Source organism: Ahaetulla prasina, chromosome 2, assembly GCF_028640845.1.
Source record: "Ahaetulla prasina isolate Xishuangbanna chromosome 2, ASM2864084v1, whole genome shotgun sequence".
Taxonomy (NCBI): domain Eukaryota; kingdom Metazoa; phylum Chordata; class Lepidosauria; order Squamata; family Colubridae; genus Ahaetulla; species Ahaetulla prasina.
In genome coordinates this window covers 5165046-5190543 of record NC_080540.1, presented here as the reverse complement: position 1 = coordinate 5190543, position 25498 = coordinate 5165046, and the positions used below count along the sequence as shown (strand labels likewise).

The following is a 25498-nucleotide window of genomic DNA, read 5'->3' as shown; positions in this document are numbered from 1 at the left end:
TTTGCTGATATTCTGCCTTAGTTATTTGCCCCTCTTTCCACTTTTTATATTTGTCCTTTTTGTCTTTCAATTTGTCAGATAGTTATTTATGCATCCATGCTGGTTTCTTTTGAGATCTATTATTTTTCTTCTTTATTGGTATTGTGCTAGACTGCGCTTTTATAATCTCACTTTTCAAAATTTCCCAAGCTTCTTGAGTTGTTTTCCCCCTTAGGATTCTCATCCATTGAATCCTTCTCAAGCTCTCTCTAAATTTATTGAAATTAGCTCTCTTAAAGTCCAAGACTCTAGTTTGACTTTGTTCTACTACTTGTATTTGTTTAATGGCGAATTCCAATATTGCATGGTCACTTGCCCCCAAGGTTCCTGTAGCTTCAACACTTTCTATCATTTCATCTCTGTTAGTGAGAATTAAGTCCAGTATGGCTGATCCCTTGTTGCCTTCTCTACTTTTTGGGAAACAAAGTTGTCTGCTAGGTTTGTTAGGAACCTGTTGGATCTTCCACTTGGTGCAGAGTTTGTTTCCCAGTTGATGTCAGGGTAGTTAAAATCCCCCATTACTACTGTGATGTGCTTCCTACATACCTTAGTTAGCTGACTAGCAAAAAGTTCATCTACTTCCTCTGTTTGGTTGGGTGGCCTATAGTATAGACCTATGGCAATATCGTTTTTTACCCCTTTTATATTGACCCAAATACATTCAGATGATTTTCATCATTGTTGTGCTCTATTTCTGTAGAGATGTAGTTATTTCTTATATGTAGTGCAACTCCACCTCCTCTTTTACTTGGTCTATTTCTTTTAAATGATTTATATCCCTCTAGCTGTATGTTCCATTTGTCAGTTTCATCCCACCAAGTTTTTGTAATGGCAACAATATTATATCTGCCCTCATTTATTTGAATTTCTAATTCACCCTCTTTATTCCTCATACTCTGTGCATTGGTGTATAGACATTTGAGTCCATTTGGATTGACCTTGTATTTACTGTCTACATAACCTATGTTCTGCCTGACTGCCCCTACTTTCTTGCCACCTGTTGGTTTAGTGCACATGGTATGGCACTCACTGTTAAATGCTTGGTTTTGCTTGATAGCAGGGCTGATAGTCTTACCCACACAGACATCTATGTTACATGTACTGATAAACCCTTTTAGTTTTTGGTTGCTGGGGACAGAAATTTTCTGTATCAATTAATTCTCTGTCCCCACTGTTCAGTTTAAATGTTTATCCAGAAAATCTGCGAATTTATTGCTAAGTAACTCAGTCCCTTTCTTTGATGGATGCAATCCATCTCTTTTGTACAGTTTTTCATTGGACCAGTTGCAGACATCGTGACTAATAAAACCAAAGCCTTCCCTTTTACACCACTCCTTTAGCCACACATTAAACTCCATTATACGCTTGCCTTTACCTTTTTGTTCCTTATATACTGGTAAAACCTCTGAAAAGATAAGCCTACAACCTATACTATTAAGTTCATACCCCAAGCTCTGGAAATCATTCTGCACAGAAAGTGCATCCTTTTGGGACAGATCATTTGTGCCAAGATGTATAATAGCATCAACATCACAATCCTTGCTGGCATTCTTGACTATCTTAAGAATACGCCTCTTGTCTCTGCTGGCAGTAGCACCTAGCAGACACCTGACCTCTTTCAAAACCTTTATCTCTGATATGGACTTTCGAGTGCATTTTTCATTTTGATTTGCAAAACAAAGTTTGTGGCTTCTTCCACAAACCACAGTTTAAGACACAGGACTATCTGAATTGAGGTCATCCCTCTGCATTTCCTACCCGGATGGGAGAGAGGCCGGCCGATTCCCTGGGCCGCCCCAGGCTGATTGCCTGATGCCCTGAGCACAACCAGGTCCAACCTGATGAGCTTTTGGCTGAAAGGGGGGACTGACTCAAACTCAGTCTCTCCCACTTGAGCTGAGAAGGAAAGACAGCAGAGACCCCCAGAGGAGGGCCCACAAATAATGAAACCCCCTTTGTTGGCAGGAGGAGCTGAATGCTGGAAAATGGACATGGTGTGTGTGTAGGAATTAGCAGCATGAAATGGCAAAACGGCCTCTTTTTCCTATTTTCAGTTGACCTTCCGTGTATCCCACGACTGGACCTTCTTCCCAAAGAGCCTTAAAACCATAAGGAGAAAGAGCCTCCATCAGAATTGAGGGGCATCTGAATACCGGGCGCCTCTGGGGAACCAGGTGTCCGGATCAAGGTGCTCACAGAGGGCCCCGCCCTGTGCTTGAAGGGAATGGAGAAATGCCAGAAGCCCCCCTGAAGTAGCCAATAGGAGACTGGCAGATCCCAGCTCAGCCAGGATGTCATAAAGGAGATTTCTATGGGGTCAAGAGGGAAAAGACCACTTCCCAAGGAAAACAGCTAGAGTTGTTTTTAACCAGGGTTAAAGGCAAAGGAGGAGTTAAGGTAGGTCTCCTTTAGTGAGGTTTATGAATCCCACAAAAAGATCCTATTAAATGTACACTATTTGAAGTGATATTTTTTATGAAAAATAGATTAATTGGATTTGGATTGATGGAAATAGGCAAGAAAAATATTTAATGCAACATTATTATTTATGAATAATAATGAAATATCTCTGTAAAGAGTCAGAATAGACTTAGAGGAATGTAAATTTATGGTTAAATCTGCAAGTGTGCACACAGTAGTCTTAATTGCACACACAACAGCCTCACACTAACTGAATTTGGGGTCACATGAAACTCAACTTGGTATCAATTTACAATTTACAATAAATTGATGACATAATCTTGTGATCTACGTACGATGTGTGTCCTATGTTAAGATAGAATAGAATAGAATAGAATAGAATTTTATTGGCCAAGTGTGATTGGACACACAAGGAATTTGTCTTGGTGCATATTCTCTCAGTGTACATAAAAGAAAAGATACGTTCATCAAGGTACAACATTTACAACACAATTGATGATCAATATATCAATATAAATCATAAGGATTGCCAGCAACAAGTTATAGTCATACAGTCATAAGTGGAAAGAGATTGGTGATGGGAACTATGAAACGATTAATAGTAGTGCAGATTCAGTAAATAGTCTGACAGTGTTGAGGGAATTATTTGTTTAGCAGAGTGATGGCCTTCGGGAAAAAACTGTTCTTGTGTCTAGTTGTTCTGGTGTACAGTGCTCACTTGCGGTTCATTTAATCACGGGTGTGTCAGGCACATGTAGATGGCCACCAATGATCTGCCCTTAAGAGCAGGGATCCATCCAAATTCCAACCCAGGACATTTCTCCTAAAGTTCCCCTTTGAATTCCACACAGGAAGTCAAAAGTGTCCAGCGGGGGGAAATGGAGCCCAAAGAATCGGAATGGCAGCTGTTTCTACACAACTGGTGTTCTGTCCGTTTTAAAGGGCATCAAACACAGAGCTAAAAAAAACCAGCAAGGTTTTGACTAAACACTGTGGCGCAATTTGACTGCCATCTTGAGGTTTTTGACATACCCTGAAAATAGTCCTCTTGATTGTTTTGAACAATAATTTTATTAAGGATTGTATTTACAGATCCAACAAAGAAACAATGTAAGTATGTGTGTGTCTGTATAAAAACATGAAAAAGACAATGAGAAGAAAATCACTCCAAAAAAGATAGTAAGAAAAAGGAACTTTCCCTCTTCCTCTTTAGCAACTGTATTCAACATCAATATTTTATGACTAAATAAAGCACCAGATGCATCTTCATTCCACCCTCACCCCATTTTCTCCTCTCTAAATCTTCAGAGTTCTCTTTATTGACCAACAAAAGTCTGGTAAAAATTAACAAAAATATTTAAACTGTAGCATCGTATGACCGGAAATCCATTCCAAGTGATGGTCCTAAGTCGAGGACTTCCTGTTCCCTGCAAAACGTGTTATCTACTCCACACATAAATTACTAATGTGGCTTTTGTGAGCAAAACATCCTCATACTCCCAGAACTTGTGCCCTTTTGCCTCATTGTCAGGTCCGTGTTGAATAAAGCCCCCCTCATTTGTGATCTTATACTGGTTGGGCACAGGGGGGGGGTCCCCCTTGTTGAAATGTGCCCACCGGGCTTCCGTGCATTTCATCAGCCAAGGGCCCAAGGTAGGGGTGGTGGGTGGCGGTTATTATCAATGAAGATTTGGAGCCGAGGGAGATCATTGTCCCGCAGATAGCCAGATGTGAAGTGGGGTCGGGGGTTGCAGGTGGGCTTGTTGATCATGTACCTGGCTCCTTGCTACATGGCAACAGCCCTGCCCGAGCTGCTGGAGGTGATAGCCGGGACGGCGGTTGATACCCCCAGACTCATGGTTATGGGGGATTTCAACCTGCCATCGGTTGGTGAATCATCGGCAGCGGCTCGGGAGTTCATGGCTTCCATGACGGCCCTGGACCTGACCCAGTTAGTTAATGGTCCCACTCACAATGGGGAAACACTCTGGATCTGATTTTCGTCTCGGGACAGTGGCTGAATGATCTAGAATTAGGGGACTTAGTCATTAATCCCCTGTCATGGTCGGATCATTCGCTCCTTTGACTTGACTTCAGAACTGCCAGCCCACACCACAGGGAGATGGAACTGAGTCGTTGGTTCCGTCCCAGGCGCCTGATGGACCCGAAGAGGTTCCTGATGGAGCTTGGGCCACTTCCTGAGGACCTGGCTCACGGCTCGGCGGAAAAACTAGTCACCGCCTGGGAAAGGTCGGCGACTGGGGCTTTGGACTGAGTCATGCCTTTGCGACCTCTGACCCGGCGCCGATCTCGACCAGCTCCTTGGTACTCCGAGGAGCTGAGAGAGATGAAACGCCGGAAAAGACACCTAGAGAGTGATTGGAGGGCTAGCCATTCTGAACCTGATCGAACACTAGTTAGGTCTCATATTCAGACCTATCTGGTGGCGATAAGAGTGGCAAAACGTGAGTATTTTTCCACTCTTATTGCATCGGCAGATAACCGCCCAGCCGCCCTGTTTAGGGTGACCCCCTCCCTACTTCATCAGGGGGCGCGGGAGGACCCCTTGCAGGGTCGTGCTGAGGATTTTGGACAATATCTGCACGATAAAATCGCTCAGATTCGGGATGGGCTGGACTCTGATTGGGTGGATTCAGGTGGGATGATAGAGGCTGTTCTTGGTGATATTATCTGGGATGAGTTTGACCCTGTGGCTCCCGAGGACATAGACAGGATACTGGGGAGGCTGAATGCGACCACAGGTTTATTGGACCCGTGTCCCTCCTGGTTGGTACTGGCCACACAGGAGGTTATGCGAGGCTGGCTACAGGGAATTGTTAATGCTTCTTTGAGGGAGGGCGTCTTCCTGTCTGCCTTGAAGGAGGCGGTGGTGAAGCCCCTCCTCAAGAAGCCTTCCCTGGATCCAGTTGTTTTATCAAATTACCGTCCTGTCTCCAACCTTTGTTTTTTGGCGAAGGTAGTTGAGAGTGTGGTGGCACGACAGCTTCCTCAGTACCTGGAGGAAACTGTCTATTTAGACCCGTTCCAGTCCGGCTTCCGACCTGGGTACAGCACGGAGACGGCTTTGGTCGCGTTGGTGGATGATCTCTGGAGGGCTCGGGATAGGGGCTGCTCCTCTATCCTGGTCCTATTAGACCTCTCAGCAGCTTTTGATACCATTGTCCATGGTATCCTGCTGCGACGATTGGAGAGATTGAGAGTGGGGAGCACTGTTTTTCAGTGGTTCTCCTCCTATCTCTAAAACCGATCGCAGACGGTGTTCGCAGGGGGGCAGAGGTCGACCGCGAGGCGCCTCACATGTGGGGTGCCTCAGGGGTCAGTTCTCTCGCCTCTCCTGTTCAACATCTATATGAAGCCGCTGGGGGAGATCATCCGTGGTTTTGGGGTGCAATATTATCAGTACGCTGATGACACGCAGCTGTACATTTCCACCCCCGACCACCCCAATGAGGCCGTCGAAGTGATGTCCCGGTGTTTGGAAGCCGTATGAGTCTGGATGGGGAGGAATGGGCTCAGACTCAATCCCTCCAAGACTGAGTGGCTGTGGCGTTCTGGTACAGTCAGCTGGTTCCATCGCTGACTGTTGGAGCCAAATCACTGGCCCCTATGGAGAGGGTCCGAAACTTGGGTGTTCTCCTGGATGCTCAGTTGTCGTTCGAGGAATATATGATGGCCGTCGCCAGAAGAGCCTTTTATCAGGTACGCCTGATTCGCCAGTTGCGCCCCTTCATAGACCGGGATTCTTTGTGCACGGTCACTCATGCCCTCGTCACTTCCCGCCTGGACTACTGTAATGCTCTCTACATGGGGCTCCCCTTGAAGGGCACCCAGAAGCTCCAACTGGTCCAGAACGCAGGTGCGCGGGTGATAGAGGGAGCTACTCGTGGCTCCCACGTAACACCTCTCCTACGTAGGCTGCACTGGTTGCCGGTGGTCTTCCGGGTGCAATTCAAGATGTTGGTAACCACCTTTAAAGCGCTCCATGACTTAGGACCGGGCTATTTACGGGACCGCCTGCTGCCACCGACAGCCTCCCACCGACTTGTGCGCTCCCACAGAGAGGGTCTCCTCAGGGTGCCGTCAGCCAAACAATGCCAGCTGGCGACCCCCAGGGGGAGAACCTTCTCTGTGGGGGCACCTACCCTCTGGAATGAGCTTCCTCCGGGGTTACGATCACTCCCCGACCTCCGGACTTTCCGACGCGAGCCCAAGACCCTTTTGTTCCACCGCGCAGGGCTGGCCTAATGTATTAATGGTTTTTAGTTAGGGTTTTTGTGGCGTTTCTCGCAGCCAACGGGCTCGCCACGAGGCGGTCCGGGCAGCCCCTGCACCAGACGGAGTGAGAACGAAGACACGGAGTCAAATTCTCCTCAGAGTGAGCGAGCCCCGAGCTAGCTCGAGACAAACTCTTTTATTGGGGTTTGTTAGGGGTGGGTTACAGAGTTTCAGAAGGCAAGCATGTGATCCTGATTAACCGCACATAAACTGACATATTGGGTCGGATATACATATATGGCAATTATGTTTGCAAGCACAGCTGAGTAGGATGGATATATGTGTGCAAAGCAGTTTTCATATCATGTCCGGTGTTATCGGGACAGGCTCTGTGGTTAGCGTTTCCGAGCAGTTTGCAACAGCAGGTGTGGGCACATTTCTAAAGAACTTTTCCTGTTACAGAATGTTTAGGTGCAGCGAGGCATGGAAACATCAGTTAATGGTTATGTGGTTGGAACAGGATATACAGAAATACACGTATAATGCAACTACATTTTCTGCTTGCTAGTTTTCTTGTACATAGTCCGATTCTGACAAGAATCTATATCTACAGGTTTATATTGCTTTTCCAAAGATTATATGGCTAATGCAAAGCAAAATTACCTGACCATTGCAGTAATGATTCCCAACAGGTTTTATTATTGTTTTAATTAGTTTTAACGTTTGCCAAAATTGAATTAGATTTTTATAGCGTTTTTTTAACCTTATTTATGAATTATTGTTTTACATTGGCTGTAAACCGTCCTGAGTCCTTCGGGAGAAGGGCGGTATAGAAATTTAATTAATTAAATAAATACATAAATAAATTGTGTGCTCTCTGATGGGATTTAAGGTTGCTTGACTAGGAAAAACATTTTCCCCACATCAAATATTTGTACAATTTCCTTCTGTCACTGTGTGAAGTTCCTGGTAAACGTTTACAACTGCATGTTTTTTTTAAAAAAGTGTTTCCAACATTTTTTACAGCTGAAGAGATTTATCTCTGCTATGGACTTTCTGGTGCTATTTTAGATTTGATTTACTAGGAAAAGCTTTCTCACACTCTGTGCACTTGTGAGGCTACTTCCAGCGTGAATTTGGGTGTGCATGTGAAGTGTGTAAGGTTGGGCAAAACATTTCCCACACTCCAGACATTTATAGGGTTTCTCTCCAGTGTGGATTCGCTGATGCTTCACAAGAGTATCTTTCCGTGAAAAACATTTATCACACTCTGAGCATTTGTAGGGTCTCTCTCCTGTATGGATTCGGCTGTGGCTTATAAGGTGAAATGAATGAGCAAATGTTCTCCCACAGTCTAAACATTTGTAGTTTTTTTCCCCTGTGTGAGTTTTTCTATGAGCTCTAAGAGCTGATGAGGTAGGATAAAATCTTCCACATTCGTAGCATTGATATGGTTTCTCCCCTGTGTGGGTTCTATGATGTCTCCGAAGGTCTCCCTTTTCAGTGAAACAATTCCCACATTCTACGCAGCTGTATGGCTTCTCTCCTGTGTGGACCCTCTGATGGCGTCCAAGGTGTGGTTTTTGGGAAAAGCATTTCCCACACTCCTCACATTTGTAGGGTTTCTCCCCCGTGTGAATCCTCTGATGAATCTGAAGCTTGTGCAGTGAAAAAAAACTTTTCCCACTCCAGACATTTATAGGGTTTCTCCAGTATGGATTCGCTGATGCTTCACAAGAGTATCTTTCCGTGAAAAACATTTATCACACTCTGAGCATTTGTAGGGTCTCTCTCCTGTATGGATTCGGCTGTGGCTTATAAGGTGAAATGAATGAGCAAATGTTCTCCCACAGTCTAAACATTTGTAGTTTTTTTCCCCTGTGTGAGTTTTTCTATGAGCTCTAAGAGCTGATGAGGTAGGATAAAATCTTCCACATTCGTAGCATTGATATGGTTTCTCCCCTGTGTGGGTTCTATGATGTCTCCGAAGGTCTCCCTTTTCAGTGAAACAATTCCCACATTCTACGCAGCTGTATGGCTTCTCTCCTGTGTGGACCCTCTGATGGCGTCCAAGGTGTGGTTTTTGGGAAAAGCATTTCCCACACGCCTCACATTTGTAGGGTTTCTCCCCCGTGTGAATCCTCTGATGAATCTGAAGCTTGTGCAGTGAAAAAAAACTTTTCCCACACTCCCCACATTGATGGGGTTTCTCCTCTTTGTGCCTCATCTGGTGTCTCTGAAGTTCAGAAGAATCCACAAAGCGTTTCTCACATTCTGGGCATTCATAGGGTTTCTCTCCCATGTAACGTCTCTGATATAGCACCAGATTTGATTCCAAGGTAAAACATTTCCCACCTTGGAGGCACTTTTTGTTTTTCTCCCGTGTGTGTGTTTTCCAATGACTCTGAAGATTTGAACTCTGTGTGAAACATTTTCCACACTCAAAACACTTGTAAGATTTGATTCCTGCATGAACCTTCTCATGGCTCCAAAGACCTGATTTCTGAGAAAACCTCTTCCCACATTCCCAACACTTGTAAGGTTTCTCCCCTGTGTGAATTCTCTCGTGGTTTCTAAGATGGGCTTTTTCACGGAAAAAATTCCCGCATTCCAGACATTGATAAGGTTTCTCTCCAGTGTGGATTTTCTGATGTGTAAGAAGGTGTGACTTTTGACCAAAGCGTAAGTCACATTTCTCACATTTATAGGGTTTTAGTCTGGAGAAGCTTCTGAGATCTTTGGCGTCATTTCCAGAGGATTTCTCGCCCTCCAAACCTTCACTGGATTCGCTTCCCACATGGACCTTCCTGTGGGTCAAAAGGAGGGACTGGAGAGTAAAGGATTTCCCACACTCTGAGCATTCATGGGGTTTTTTGTCGTTTTGTGGAGTGCTGCTTGTGTCTGACGGGGGATCCAAGAGCTTCCCAGGCTCCATGCTTCCTCTTGGCTGCTGCCTTGCTTTGATTTTCTACTATCTGTTGACGGTTGAGTTGCAGGTAAGTCTGGTCGCAATCTTTTATCCGCTGTTGGAAGGAAACACAAGCAGAGAAGAGAATTTCCTTTCCAGAAATGTAGAGAGTCACAAAATCTCTAGGAGGAAAACATTTATGTTGTTGTGGTCATTAAGGGATTTTTGGGGGGGTCATTAAGTAAAGGGAGATCCAGGGAAGAAGTGGAGGGGTGCCTGAAGGGGGTGGGGGATATCCTAGAAGTCCAGCACAGGCCACGCAGTGGGGTACAAAGCTGCAGCCGCCCCAGAAGCCTCAGTCGCCCCATCTGGGCCCTGCAATGGGGCAGAAATGCCATGATGGTGCCTTAAGTGGAGGCCTGGGGCCTTCAGCCATTTCAGCCATCAGCCACTGACCCCAGGCCTGGACTTCAGCCTCTGTCACTGCTGCCACCCAGAAATGTGTCCTTAATCCAGGCAGGATTAAGGCCTTTGCAGCCTTGTGCCATTTTCCAAGCCGCGTGTTCCACACCGTTTCCAAGCAATGTGTCCCAAAGCTCCTCTGAGCTTCTCCAGGACCCCCTCAAGTCAAATAGGGCTGTGCTGGGACTCCGATGGCCTCCCCTGCCCTCTGCCCCCCCCCACCCCCAAGACAAAGTCATGCTTCTTTCCTGCGACTTCATCCACTCAATGACCAGTGAAATTGTTACACTAATTGAGTAAAGACATCATGTGATTCCTCACATAATGACTACTTTGCTAAAGAAGCGAGATTCCAATTCCATTTGTAGTCATAAGTCGAGGACTACCTACAGGCAACCCAAAAGATTAAGGCATCACAGAAGCCAAAGAGGAGGAAAGAGAGTTGAGGTTAGTGGAAACAACCCATTTCTTCTCCCCTTTTCTTGCATTTTCTGATTATTCCACTTATGAGCTCCATCCCATCATGACTAGTTGATCCTGACTTTCTCATGAGACATTTCCTCTCCCTGCATGGATCCGTTTCACAGCTCAGTCTCTTCCTCTTGGGAAGACCATGCAACTCTCCTTTGTGCTATATATTTATTTGCGGTTTAAATTTATTTGCCACCCATCTCTGCGAGGGGCTCCTCCAGGGGTCTTATGAGAGTAAAAAACGGAGAAAGGAATATAAGTGTAAAAACAACAGTACCAAGTAATGAAATGAGAAGCCATGGGACACACAATGAAGGTACAGTAATGTCAAATGAAAATGGAGGGTGGGTGAAGCAGTGAGTGCCGGAGGAAATAGGCTCTGCTATCAGTCTAGTAGCCCCCTCCTCTCTACCTGCCCCACAGGGGTCCTTCAGTAGGAAGGGCCACATCTGCCTTGGGCAAGAAGGGAGGGGGACAGAGCAGCTGCTGCCTTCTCCATCAAGAGTTTCCCTCCGGGGCCACATCTGGCTTCTTCCACAAACCACAGTTTAGCACAAGACACAGGACTGGCTGAATTGAGGCCATCCCTCTGCATTTCCTACCCGGATGGGAGAGAGGCCGGCCGATTCCCTGGGCCACCCCAGGCTGCTTGTCTGATGCCCTGAGCACAACCAGGTCCAACCAAAAAGCTGCCTATATTAGAAGGGGAAGTTCAGTCTGGCCACCCTAAAAGAGACTGGATCCCAGAAGATCAGGCAGGAAAAGAGGAGGGTGGAATGACTTTGATTTGGCATTTCATCCTTCTCCAGGAGAGTAAGCACAGGATCATTGTTAATCATTTCAAAATTGAAATGAATGATCCTGTTTGTTATCCCAACTGGCCCCGAAAGCAATAGAAGAAAAAATAGATAAACCAACAATCTGTGACATGGCTTAATCCTGGGATAAATTCGATCCTACAGTTTCTGAAGGGGTGGGGTGGGGGACTCACTGAATAGCTTCAGAAGGAAAAGACCGAAATAAAGGATCCCCAATAAAAGATCCATAGAATTTCAATTAAAATTTAAACCTTAGGAGAAGGCCTAAGAATTTCAGCTTACTAAACTGTAACCCCCAAGTGCATTGTGGGACAAGGCCTAAACAGGAACAATCTGCACACATCATAGCTAAAATGGAATCACTGAACCAAGACCCAGTTTGGGCCGAGAGAACATTTCCCCATGAAAGAGTAGAGTAGAGTAGAATAGAATAGAATAGAATAGAATAGAATTTTTTATTGGCCAAGTGTGATTGGACACACAAGGAATTTGTCTTGGTGCATCCACTCTCAGTGTATATAAAAGAAAAGACCATCAAGAATCATAAGGGACACTTGATGATAGCCATAGGGTACAAATCAGCAATCAGGAAACAATCAATATCAGTATAAATGATAAGGATACAAGCAACAAAGTTACAGTCATAAGTGGAAGGAGATGAGTGATGGGAACAATGAGAAGATTAATAGGAGCCCAGATTTAGTAGATAGTTTGATAGTGTTGGCTGAACCAAATGAAGGCTGGACGGGGCAGCCCCACCTCCACTTGAGTCCCCAGGCAGCCTCTTTCGGCTTCAGGGCTGCATCCACTCAGCAGATGCTGCTCCCCCATTCCTGGTCTTCTGTCCAGGGTCCACCTCCAACTCAACCAAGAGTGGCTTCTTACAACTAATATTGATTAAACAAATTATGCCTTCACTCTGCACCTTGGCAGAAAAACCCAATTTTATCGCATTGCCACATAAAGATTTTAAAAAGGCTTATTTTCCAAACCAAGTTTCATTGACTCACCTTTAAAGTTACAGCTAAGAGGTCTCTGTTAGCTTTCTGAGTCAAGGCCAGGGATGACCCTCACCGATGACCAGTTTGATTTCTCCTTAATTGATTGGCCCTTTGTGCAGGAAACTGCTTCTCCAACCGGGCCAAGATTTCCAAATTTTCAAGAATGGATCCTGATCAAAATGTTGTGGTTTCTGATCCAAGAACGCCCCTTTCTCCTCTCTGGAGTTCACTGGTCTCCTGCAAAGAGAAATGAAAACAGCTCAGATGCCGACAGTAATACTGAGCTTAATCTATAAATTTTTTGCTGAAGACACAAAATAACAGGAGATAGAATTGAGATTCAAGAAGATCTTGATGGGCCAAAAAGAAGGAAACCAGAAGGATAAAGTCCAAAAAAGACCAACGCATAGTTGTGAATAGAAAAACTCAAAAGACAAGCGAGATCAGAAAAGGGCTGCTCCTTCCTCCTCTTTTTGGAGGCTGCAGGGCTACCAAGATCCTGGGACCCAAAGCTACTTTGGACAGACATTTTAAAATCACACAAGGCAACCTTCTGGCCATCAGCTTGTTCTGGGAGCTGCTCACAAGACCAGCCTCAAAACTTCCTAAGAGTTTGTGGATTGTAAAACACCCACCAAGGAGGGTCTGCCACACTGATAGGAGTAAGTGAAAGTTAAATTTCAGAAGTTAAAATCATAAGAGGAAGTAGCTGCAAGAGGAAATAGCTGGCTTAAAGGTAAAACAAAGCGAACTGAAAAAAAGAAAAGACAAAACTAAAACGGAAGAAGAGAAAAACCCCTATGGTTTAAAGAAGCGATAAAATAACTAGGAACTCGAAAACAAGCTAAAAGAGTCAAGAGACAACTGAATATTGACCCACCTTGCATAGATTGTCTGCTCATTCAACGTCACATGTCATGTATGATTTAGCATGTTTGGGGAGGGAAGCAGGAAATATGTAGAAGATGGTAGGCGAGAATGGAACCTCATAGTATCTCAGCCAATGGGGAAGGAGGAGAGATGGGCGGCCATTGTAGGGAATTTAGAAAAGGGTTGATTTGAGATGATGAACTTTGGAGAGAATCAACTTTGAAAGCTTCTCCCTGTTTATGGCAATAAAAGAAACGGAAGGTCTTCACTGTGTCTTGGCTGCTTATTGGTCAGCCACGTTTGCCACTGGTTGAGATGGAAAGTAGCCAGGAGGACATCACAGAACCAAAGCTACTTTGGACAGACATTTTAAAATCACGCAAGGCGACCTTCTGGCCATCAGCTTGTTCTAGGAGCTGCTCACAAGATCAGCCTCCAAACTTCCTTAGAGTTTGTGGATTCTAAAACATCCACCAAGGAGGCGATGCCACATCCCAGCCTCCCCATTGCCCTGAGGTCAGTCTGTGTTAAATCCACCTTGCGTATCTCAAAACACCTTTTAAAGCTCCGTTTGCTCCATTATTGCAACTGCACTTGAGGGAAACGGATGTTCAGAGGCTTCGTGTTCAAACGGACCACACAGAGACCTTCCGAAAGTAACCTCCCCAAAAGTTCCCCCTGATAAGCCCCCGGGAGCCTTGGCTGGGCGAAGAGGGGGCAGATCCACCCCTCTATTTGCCCCCCCCCCAGGGATCCGGTCCCTGCAGGCAACGCCAGAGCCGGATCTCCCCGAGGAAACAACGGCAAGCCCTGGCGGGGAGAAGATCTCCTGGGAGGAGGGGCGGCCTGGAGGCCGGAGGGAGAGCAGCCCCACCTGATGCGAGCGTAATCCAGAAAGCTCTCCCGAGGGATCCAGCGGCGATCCTCGCCGGGCGAAGCGGGACACGCGGAGGGAAGCGGAGATCCAGGCAGTGGGCGGAGACAAGTGGGGGCGAGTCTCCAGCGCTCATCTGGGGCTCCGCCCCCTCCTTACAGCCCCGCCCCTTAGCAGCCTCTTCTCCTCCCCCTCCCTCCCTCTCTCTCAAGCTCCCCTCCCAGCCGGGAAACCTGCCCTGTTCCTCCGATGAGCATCGGTGTCGAGGGTTCCTCTGCCCATGGAAAGACGGTTCCCCTGCACGGTGGAAGCGGGGCTGCCCCTCCTGCTCCAGTGTGTTTGTGTGAGGTTGCATGAAGCCCGGCACAGAGAAGCCCCTTTGAGGTTTTTCTCTAGAGGATCTCCGTTCAAAGTGCCAGTAATCTTCAGTTACCATTTTTTTGGGTATTTTTTCCTTTTTCGGTGTTCCTTCCTACCTGGATAATAAATATTTATTTCCACTCCCAGGAACTTTTAATTCAGGTATCATCAGGTCTTACACTGATCTCTAACAGCCATTGGTACAGAGGTTACATGGGCACCCTCCATCCTGAGAGTTTAAATGGGGGTTTGTGTGTATCTCTGAGCATGGGTGGGTCTTCTCCCATTCCTTTGCTAATCCCCAGAGACCCCAAGACAGGGAAGGAAGAGAGTTTGGGGGGCAGCTCAGATCTTGTGCTTGTTCCCGTAGAGCAGAGGTGTCCAAACTTGGCTCCTTGACGAGTGCTGGAATTCAATTCCCAGAATTCTCCAGCCAGCATAAGCTATATAGTTGAGCAAGTTGCTGGCTGGGGAATTCTGGGAGTTGAAGTCCACCACTCTTCTATGTCTACAAGGGGAGCCTGATCCTTTTGATTCTCTTGGTTTTGGTTTTATCTTTGTTGTCAGCCCCCCTCCCCCCAAGTTGTGTTTCACAAGAGGGGTGGACGCAAGAGTCAAAGGGATGGAGAAATGTGTTCCCAACAAATAAGTCACTCTGTAGGTGAGATTTGTGGTTTAGAATGTCATAGTGAATAAGTACAGATGGTCTACGACTTAATGGAGTCTCCCCATTATGGGTCTGGCTCATAGGTCCCATTCAGGGATGTGTCCGTCATAACTTCAAACAGTCTAAGGTTGATGACTGCCTGGAGTGAACCTCCATGGCTGCCTCTGCCCTCCAGGTGATGAGCTCTTGGCTGAAAGGGGGGACCGACCCAAACTCAGCCTCTCCCACTTGAGCTGAGAAGGAAAGACGGCAGAGACCCCACACAGGAGGGGCCACAAATAATGAAACCCCCTTTGTTGGCAGGAGGAGCTGAACGCTGGAAAATGGACATGGTGTGTGTGTGTGTGTGTAGGAATTAGAAGCATGAAATGGCAAAACGGCCCCTTTTTCCTATTTTCAGTTTTTTTTTATTTGCATTTATATCCCGCCCTTCTCCGAAGAGTCAGGGCGGCTTACAGTATGTCAAGCAATAGTCATCATCCATTTGTATATTATATACAAAGTCAACTTATTGCCCCCAACAATCTGGGTCATCATTTTACCTACCTTATAAAGGATGGAAGGCTGAGTCAATCCTGGGCCTGGGGGGACTTGAACTTGCAGTAATTGCAAGCAGCTGTGTTAATAACAGACTGTCTTAGCAGTCTGAGCCACTAGAGGCCCTTCCGTGTATCCCAGGATTGGACCTTCTTCCCAAAGAGCTTTAAATCCATAAAGAGAAAGAGCCTCCATCAGACTTGAGAAGCATCTGGGTACCAGGCGTCTTTGGGGAACCAGGTGTTTCAGAGGGCCCCGCCCTGTGCTTGAAGGCGATGGAGAAATGCCAGAAGCCCCCCCCCCCGAAGTAGCCAATAGGAGACTGGCAGATCTCAGCTCAGCAACGATGTCACAAAGGAGATTTCTAGGGGGTCAAGAGGGAAAAGACCACCTCCCAAGGAAAACAGCTAGAGTTGTCTTTAACCAGGGTTAAAGGCAAAGGAGGAGTTAAGATAGGTCTCCTTTAGTGAGGTTCATGAATCTCACAAAAAGATCCTATTAAATGTACACTATCTGAAGTGATATTTTTATGAAACATAGATAAATTGAGTTTGGATTGATGGAAATAGGCAAGAAAAATATTTAATGTAATATTATTATTTATGAATAATAATGTAATATCTCAGAAAAGAGTCAATATACTTAAAGGAATGTAAATTTCTGTTAAATCCACAACTGTGCACACAGTAGCTTTAACTGCACACACAACAGCCTCACAGTAACTGAATTTGGGGTCACATGAAACGCAACTTGGTATTAATTTACAATTTGCAATAAATGGATGACATAATTTACAATGTGTGTCCAAGTAAGATGGGGTTCATTTAATCAGGGGTGTGTCAGGCACATATAGGTGGCCACCAATGATCTGCCCTTAAGAGCAGGGATCCATCCAAATTCCAACCCAGGACATTTCTCCTAAAGTTCCCCTTTGCATTCAACACAGGAAGTCTAAAGTGCCCAGCGAGGGAGGATGGAGCCCAAAGAATCGGAATGGCAGCTGTGTCTACAAAACTGGTGTTCCATGTGTTGTAAATTAAAAAACCAGCAAAATTTTGACTAAACACTATGGCGCAATTTGACTGCCATCTTGAGGTTTTTGACATCCTGCCAGTCCATACCCTGAAAATAGTCCTCTGGGTTTTTTTGAACAATTATTTCATTAAGGATTATATTTGCAGATCCAACAAAGAAACAATACAGATGTGTGTGTGTCTGTATGAAAACATGAAAGTGAAAAAAATCACTCCAAAAAAGATGGTAAAATCCTCTTTAGCAACTATATTCAACATCAATATTTTATCACTAAATAAAGCACCAGATGCATTCCACCCTCACCCCATTTTCTCCTCTCTAAATCTTCAGTGCTCTTCAGTAGTGCGATTCAACCAGTTCGCACCACTTTGGGAGAACCGGTTGTTAACTTTCTGAACAGATTGGCAAACTGGTGGTTGGAAGAAATCATTAGGGCAGAGAACCAGTTGTTAAATTACTTGAATCCCACCACTGGTTCTCTTTATTGATCAACAAAAGTCTGGTAAAAATTAACAAATCTACTTAAACTGTAGCATCGTATGACCGGAAATCCATTCCAAGTGATGGTCCTAACTTGAGGACTTCCTGTTCCCTGCAAAACATTATATCTACTCCACACATAGGTTACTAATGTGGCTTTTGTGAGCAAAACATCCTCACACTCCCAGCACTTGTGCCCTTTTGCCTCATTGTGTACTCTCTGATGGGACTTAAGGTTGCTTGACTAGGAAAAACATTTTCCCTGCATCAAATATTTGTACGATTTCCCTTCTGTCACTGTGTGAAGTTCCTGGTAAAGGTTTCCAACTGAATGTTGGTAAAAAAAGGGTTTCCAATGTTGTTCACAGCTGAAGAGATTTATATCTGCCATGAACTTTGTGGTGCTTTTTTAGCTTTGATTTACTAGGAAAAGGTTTCTCACACTCTGCACACTTGTGAGGCTACTGTCTTGTGTGAATTCGGGTGTGCGTGCGAAGTGCTGAAGGTTGGGCAAAACATTTCCCACACTCAAGACATTTATAGGGTTTTTCTCCAGTGTGGATTCGCTGATGCATCACAAGAAAACCTTTCCGTGAAAAACATTTATCGCACTCTGAGCATTTGTGGGGTTTTTCTCCTGTATGGATTCGGCTGTGTTTTCTAAAGGACGATGAATCGGCAAATGTTCTCCCACAGTCTAAACATTTGTAGTTTTTTTCCCCTGTGTGAATTTTTCCATGACTTCTAAGAGCTGATGAGCTACGAAAAAATCTTCCACATTCGTAGCATTGATGTGGCTTCTCTCCTGTGTGGGTTCTATGATGACTCCGAAGGCCTCCCTTGTGAGTGAAACATTTCCCACATTCTATACATCTGTATGGCTTCTCTCCTGTGTGGAGCCTCTGATGGCTTCCAAGGGTTTGTTTTTGGGTGAAGCATCTCCCACATTCCTCACATTTGTAGGGTTTCTCCCCAGTGTGGATTCTCTGATGAATTTGAAGCACTCCTTGTGAAATAAAACTTTTCCCACACTCCCCACATTTGTAGGGTTTCTCCCCAGTGTGGATTCCCTGATGAATTTGAAACTCTCCTGGAAAAAGAAAAGTTTTCCCACACTCCCCACATTTATACGGTTTCTCCTCTTGGTGCCTTTTCTGATGTCTCTTAAGTTCACGAGAATCCACAAAGCGTTTCTCACATTCTGGGCATTCATACGGTTTCTCTCCGGTGTGAAGTTTTTGATGTCGCTCCAGGTTTGATTTTGAGATAAAACATTTCCCACATTCGAGGCATTTTTCCTTTTCTTTGTGTGTTTTCTCATGATAACGAAGACCCCAACTCTGGATGAAAGATTTTCCACACTCAAAGCATTTGTAAGATTTGATTCCTGCATGAACCTTCTCATGGCTCCAAAGACTTGAGTTCTGAGCAAAGCTCTTCCCACATTCCCAGCACTTGTAAGGTTTCTCCCCTGTGTGAATTCTCTCGTGGTTTCTGAGAGTGGTTTTTTCACGGAAAAAATTCTCACATTCCAGACATTGATAAGGGGTCTCTCCAGTGTGGATTTTCTGATGTCTAAGAAGGTGTGCCTTTTGACCAAAGCATAAGTCACATTCCTCACATTTATAGGTTTTTAGTGTTGTGGGCTTTCTCAAATCTTTGGCGTCTTTTCCAGAGGGTTTCTTGCCCTCCATACATTCACTGGATCCGCTTCCCACATGGACCTTCCTGTGGGTCAAAAGGAGGGACTGGAGAGTAAAGGATTTCCCACACTCTGAGCATTCATGGGGTTTTTGGTCGTTTTGTGGAGTGCTGCTTGTGTCTGACGGGGGATCCAAGAGCTTCCCAGGCTCCATGCTTCCTCTTGGCTGCTGCCTTGCTTTGATTTTCTACTATCTGTTGACAGGTTGACTTGCAGGTCAATCTGGTCGCAATCTTTTATCCGCTGTTGGAAGGAAACACAAGCAGAGAAGAGAATTTCATTTCCAGAAATGTAGAGAGTCACAAAATCTCTAGGAGGAAAACATTTATGTTTTTGGGGTCATTAACTGATTTTTGGGGGGGGGTCATTAAGTAAAGGGAGATCCAGGGAAGACATGGAGGGGTGCCTGAAGGGAGTGGGGGACACCCTGGAAGTCCAGCACAGGCCACGCAGTGGGGTACAAAGCTGCAGCCGCCCCAGAAGCCTCAGTCGCCCCATCTGGGCCCTGCAATGGGGCAGAAATGCCATGATGGTGCCTCAAGTGGAGGCCTGGGGCCTTCAGCTATTTCAGCCATCAGCCACTGACCCCAGGCCTGGACTTCAGCCTCTGTCACTGCTGCCAACCCAGAAATGTGTCCTTAAGCTCCAGGCAGAATTAAGGCCTTTGCAGCCTTCTGCCATTCTCCAAGCCGCGTATTTCCATACCGTTTCCAAGCAACATGTCCCAAAGCTCCTCTAAGCTTCTCCAGGACCCCCTCAAGTCAAATAGGGCTGTGCTGGGACTCCAATGACCCCCCCCTGCCCTCGGCCCCCCCTCCCCCGAGACAAAGCTGTGCTTCTTTCCTGCGACTTCATCCACTCAATGACCAGTGAAATCGTTACACTAATTGAGTAAAGACATCATGTGATACCTCACATAATGGCCACTTTGCTAAACAAGTGAAATTCCAATTCCATTTGTAGTCATAAGTCGAGGACTATCTACAGGCAACCCAAAAGATTAAGGCATCACAGAAGCCAAAGAAGAGGAAAGAGGGTTGAGGATAGTGTAAACAACCCATTTCTTCTCCCCTTTTCTTGCTTTTTCTGATTATTCCACTTATGAGCTCCATCCCATCATGACTGGTTGACCCTGGCTTGCTGGTGACACGTTTCCTCTCCCTGCATGGATCCATTTCACAGCTCAGTCTCTTCCTCTTGGGAAGACCATGCAAGTCTCCTTTGTGCTATTTATTTATTTGCTGTTTAAATTTATTTGCCACCCATCTCACCGAGGGGCTCCTCCAGGGGTCTTATGGGAGCAAAAACGGAGAAAGGAATATAAGTGTAAAAACAACAGTACCAGGTAATGAAATGAGAAGCCATGGGACACACAATGAAGGTACAGTAATGTCAAATGAGAAATGGAGGGTGGGTGAAGCAGTGAGTGCTGGAGGAAATAGGCTTGGCTATCAGTCTAGTAGCCCCCTCCTCTCTACCTGCCCCACAGGGGTCCTTCAGTAGGAAGGGCCACACCTGCCTTGGGCAAGAAGGGAGGGGGACAGAGCAGCTGCTGCCTTCTCCATCAAGAGTTTCCCTCCGGGGCCACATCTGGCTTCTTCCACAAACCCCAGTTTAGCGCAAGACACAGGACTGGCTGAATTGAGGTCCTCCCTCTGCATTTCCTAACCGGATGGGAGAGAGGCCGGCCAATTCCCTGGGCCATCCCACCAGGCTCCTTGTCTGATGCCCTGAGCACAACCAGGTCCGACCGAAAAATTTTATATATTAGAAGGGGAAGTTCAGTCAGTCCACGCGAAAAGAGACTGGATCCCAGAAGATCAGGCAGGAAAAGAGGAGGGGGAAAGGGCTCCGATTTGGCGTTTCATCCTTCTCCAGGAGAGCCAGAAGAGGCATCATTGCTGATCAGAGAAAATAAATGTACATAGAGCTTCTCAAAATTGAAATGAATGATCCTGTTTGTTATCTCAACTGGCCCCGAAAGCAATAGAAAAAAAAATAGATAAACCAACAATCTGTGACATGACTTAATCCTGTGGTAAATTCGATCCTACAGTTTCTGAAAGGGAGGGGGGCTCACTGAATAGCTTCAGAAGGAAAAGACCCAAATAAAGGATCCCCAGTAAAGGATCCAGAAAATTTCAATTAAAATTTAAGCCTTAGGAGAAGGCCTACTAAACTGTAACCCCCAAGTGCATTGTAGGTTAAGGCCTAAACAGGAACAATCTGTACGCATCATAGCTAAAAATTGAATCACTGAACCAAGATCCAGTTTGGGCCCAGAGAACATTTCCCCATGAAAGAATAAAATAGAATAGCATGGCATGGCATGGAATGCAATAGAATTTTTTATTGTCCAAGTGTGATTGGACACACAAGGAATTTGTCTTGGTGCATATGCTCTCAGCGTACATAAAAGAAAAGATACATTCATCAAGAATCATAAGGTACAACACTTGATGATAGCCATAGGGTACAAATAAGCAATCAGGAAACAATCAATAACAACATAAATGGTAAGGATAGAAGCAACAAAGTTACAGTCATAAGTGGAAGGAGATGAGTGATGGGAACGATGAGAAGATTAATAGGAGTCCAGATTTAGTAGATAGTTTGACAGTGTTGACAGAAGCAGATGAAGGCTGGGCGGGGGGGGGGGGCAGCTGCACCTCCACTTGAGTCCCCAGGCAGCCTCTTTTGGCTTCAGGGCTGCATCCACTCAGCAGATACGACTCCCCCACTCCTGGCCTTCTGTCCAGGGTCCACCTCCAACTCAACCAAGAGTGGCTTCTACAACTATTATTGATTAAACAAATTATGCCTTCACTCTGCACCTTGGCAGAAAAACCCAATTTTATCGCATTGCCACATAAAGATTTTAAAAAGGCTTATTTTCCAAACCATGTTTCATTGACTCACCTTTAAAGTTACAGCTAAGAGGTCTCTGTTAGCTTTCTGAGTCAAGGCCAGGGATGACCCTCACCGATGACCAGTTTGATTTCTCCTTAATCGTCGATTTGCCCTTTGGGCAGGAAGCTGCTTCTCCAACCGGGCCAAGATTTCCAAATTTTCAAGAATGGATCCTGATTAAAATGTTGTGGCTTTTGATCCAAGAATGTCTCTTTTTCCTCTCTGGAGTTCACTGGTCTCCTCCAAAGAGAAATGAAAAAGGCTCAGATGCCGACAGTAATGAAGCAGCAAATCCTGTAACCTATTCAGGACACAAGAGCATGAAGGGACAGAGAAACAGGTTTTTTTGCCCAAAGGTTCAGAGCATTAACATGCCAAATTTTGAAAAAAAAAAACCAGCTACGCCCAATTGTGACATTTATACATTTTGCAATCCCAGCCTCGCCTGAAGCCTTACTCTTCTCTAGTTATACCAAAGTAAACATATGTAAAAAGGAGTTCTCATAATTAGCTATCTTACTATATTTCCATATATGAGTATTATCTTACACCATCTGTTACTTTGCAAGATGTAGTCACATCTTGCAATATGTTCTTTTACAAGAATTATCTAGTACATAGGTCATTATGCGCATGATTACATTTAGCAACCTCTCTATACTTTCCTAGGCTTGCACCATATAAGCAAGATAACTTGGTTAATTCTGTTAATATTTTTATGGTATTTTCCCAAACTTCCTCAGTAACGCTGAGCTTAATCTATAAATGACCTGGAAGAAGGAGGGAAAAAATAGGAATTTTTGTTGGGGACACAAATAACAGGAGATAGAATCGAGATTTAAGAAGATCTTGATGGGCCAAAAAGGAAGAAACCAGCAGGATGAAGTCCAACAGGGACCAATGCATAGTTGTGAATAGGACAACTCAAAGGAAGACAAGTGAGATCAGAAAAGGGCTCATCTTTCCTGCTCTTTTTGGAGGCTGCAAGGCCACCAAGATTCCAGGCTTCCTGGGACCCAAAGCTACTTTGGACAGGCGTTTTAAAATCACGCAAGGCAACCTTCTGGCCATCAGCTTGTTCTAGGAGCTGCTCAGGAGATCAGCCTCCAAACTTTCTTAGAGTTTGTGGATTCTAAAACACCCACCTAGGAGGCGATGCCACATCCCAGCCTCCCCATTGCAAGGAGGTCAGTCTATGTTAAATCCACATTGCATATCTCAAAACACCTTTTAAAACTCCGTTTGCTCCACTTTTGCAACTGCACTTGAGGGAAACGGATGTTCAGAGGCTTCCTGTTAAACGGACGACACAGAGACCTTCTGAAAGTAACTTCCCCAAAAGCTCCTTCCCGGATTCACCCGGAGCACACACACCCCGGGAGCGTTTGCCGGGTGAGGAGGGGGCAGATCCACCCCTCTATTTGCCCCCCCCCCAGGGGAAAGCGGGATCTGCTCCCTGCAGGCAACGCCAGAGCCGGATCTCCCCGAGGAAACCCCGGCAAGCCGTAGAGCGGGATCCGCAGCTCCCTTCCTCCTGGCGGGGGGAAGATCTCCTGGGAGGAGGGGCCGCCCGAAGGCCGGAGGGAGAGCAGCCCCACCTGACGCGAGCGTAATCCAGAAAGCTCTCCCGAGGATCCAACACCGATTCTCGCCGGGCGAAGCGGGACACGCGGAGGGAAGCGGAGATCCAGGCAACGAGAGCAGAGAGAAGTAGGGGCAGGTCTTCAGCGCTCATCTGGGGCTCCGCCCCCTCCTTGCAGCCCCGCCCCTTAGCAGCCTCTTCTCCTCCCCCTCCCTCCCTCCTTCTCAGTCTCCCCTCCCAGCCAGGAAAGCTGCCCTGTTCCTCCGATGGGCGTCGGTGTCGAGGGTTCCTCTGCCCATGGAAAGACGGTTCCCCTGCACGGTGGAAACGGGGCTGCCCCTCCTGCTCCAGTGTGTCTGTGTGAGGTTGCATGAAGCCCGGCACTGAGAAGCCCCTTTGAGGTTTTTCTCTTGAGGATCTCCGTTCAAAGTGCCAGTAATCTTCGGTTACCGGGTTTTTTTTGGTATTTTTTCCTTTTTTGGTGTTCCTTCCTACCTGGATAATTTGTTTACTCCATTTTTTTTCCAACTGCACTTGCGGGATATGGATGCTCAGAGACCTCGTGCTTTGACGGACCACAGAGAGACCTTCTGAAAGCAACTTCCTCAAAAGTTCCTTCCCGGATCCACCCGGAGTCCCCTGGGGAACCTTGGCCGGGCGAGGAGGGGGAAGATCCAGTCCTGGGACGGAGCCCCCTTTGCTTTGCCCCCCTGGAGGCCGGAGGGAGAGCAGCCCCACCTGCCCCGAGCGGAATCCAGGAGCCTCTCCCAAGGGATCTAGCATTGAGTCCCGCCGGGGGATGGGAAGCGGAGATCCAGCTAATGGGAGGATGGCGGGGTTTATCCTCTACTTTCGGCCCCGCCCCCGCCTGGAAGCCCCGCCCCTTAGCAGCCTCAGCTCCTTCCTCCTCCGCTCCTCCCCTCTAATCTCCCTTCCCAAGCCAGGACCACGTGCTGCAAAGGTTCCTTTGATCCTCCGATGGGCATCTATCTGGAGGGTTCCTCTGCCCATGCGAAGAGTGTCCCTCTCTGCACGTTGGAAGCAGGGCTGACCTTCCTGCTCGTGTGTATGTGTCTGCCTTGTATGAGGGCAGGCACAGAGAAGCCCTTTTAATAGAATAGAATTGAGTTGAGTTGAATTGAATTGAATTGAATTGAATTTATTGGCCAAGGAATTTGTTTTGGTGCATCCACTCTCAGTGTACATAAATGAAAAGAAAAAAAAAACCTTCATCAAAGGTACAACATTTACAACACAAATGATGGTCATAGGTTGCAATTTAACCCTTAGTGATTTTAAGGTTTTTCTCTTTAGAAACTCCGTTTGAAGTGCCAGTAACCAGCCGCGAGTTTTCCTTTTTTTGATATCTTTCCTTTTTTGGTGTTCCTTCCTAACAGGATAATAAATATTTATTTTTACTCCCAGGAACTTTTAATTCAGGTATCATCAGATCTGACACCGATCTGTCAGAGCCACTGGTGCAGGGGTTACATGATGACCCTCCATCATGAGAGTTTAAATTGGGGGTATGGGGGTCTCTGAGCTTAGGTGGGTCTTCTCACATTCCTTTGCTAATCGCTAGAAGCCCCAAGACAGGAAAGAAGAGAGTTTGGGGGAGCAGCTCAGATGTTGTGCTTGTTCCCATAGAGGCAACACAATACAACAGGGAAACAAGCCTGGAAACATTGCCAAGCCACTGCGAAATAGAAACGATTTCATTTTTAGTTACTTATATCCACCTTTATTATTTTTACAAATAAGTCAAGGCAGTGAACTAGTGGTGAAATCCAAATTTTACTACCGGTTCTGTGGGTGTGGCTTGGTGGGAGGGGCGTGGCTTGGTGGGTGTGCCTTGTGGGCATGGCAGGGGAAGGATACCGCAAAATCGCCATTCCCACCACACTGGGGCCAGACAGGTGGTATTTGCTGGTTCTATCCTTACGATTTATATTGATATCGACTGTTTCCTGATTGCTTATTTGTACCCTATGACTATCGTTAAGTGTTACACCTTAGAATTCTTGATGAACGTATCTTTTCTTTTATGTACACTGAGAGCGTATGCACTGTAAGGTCCAATAATAATATGTTTAAGCTCATAAATGCCAAACAAGAAACAGAGGCT

At 45.9% G+C, this 25498-nt stretch overlaps 1 protein-coding gene and 1 pseudogene across 1 annotated transcript; both read right to left on the bottom strand.

The window, feature by feature from the left end:
• Positions 1-6851: 6851 nt before the first annotated feature.
• LOC131189513 (gastrula zinc finger protein XlCGF17.1-like) lies at positions 6852-8366 on the bottom strand (the record flags this gene model as incomplete). The annotated part of the gene is made up of 1 exon (XM_058165625.1): positions 6852-8366. A coding segment is annotated over one exon (603 nt), but the record flags the coding sequence as incomplete, so codon positions are not given.
• A 26-nt stretch (positions 8367-8392) lies between these two features.
• On the bottom strand, positions 8393-23824 carry LOC131189512 (zinc finger protein 260-like; annotated as a pseudogene).
• Between the last annotated feature and the right edge of the window lie 1674 nt (positions 23825-25498).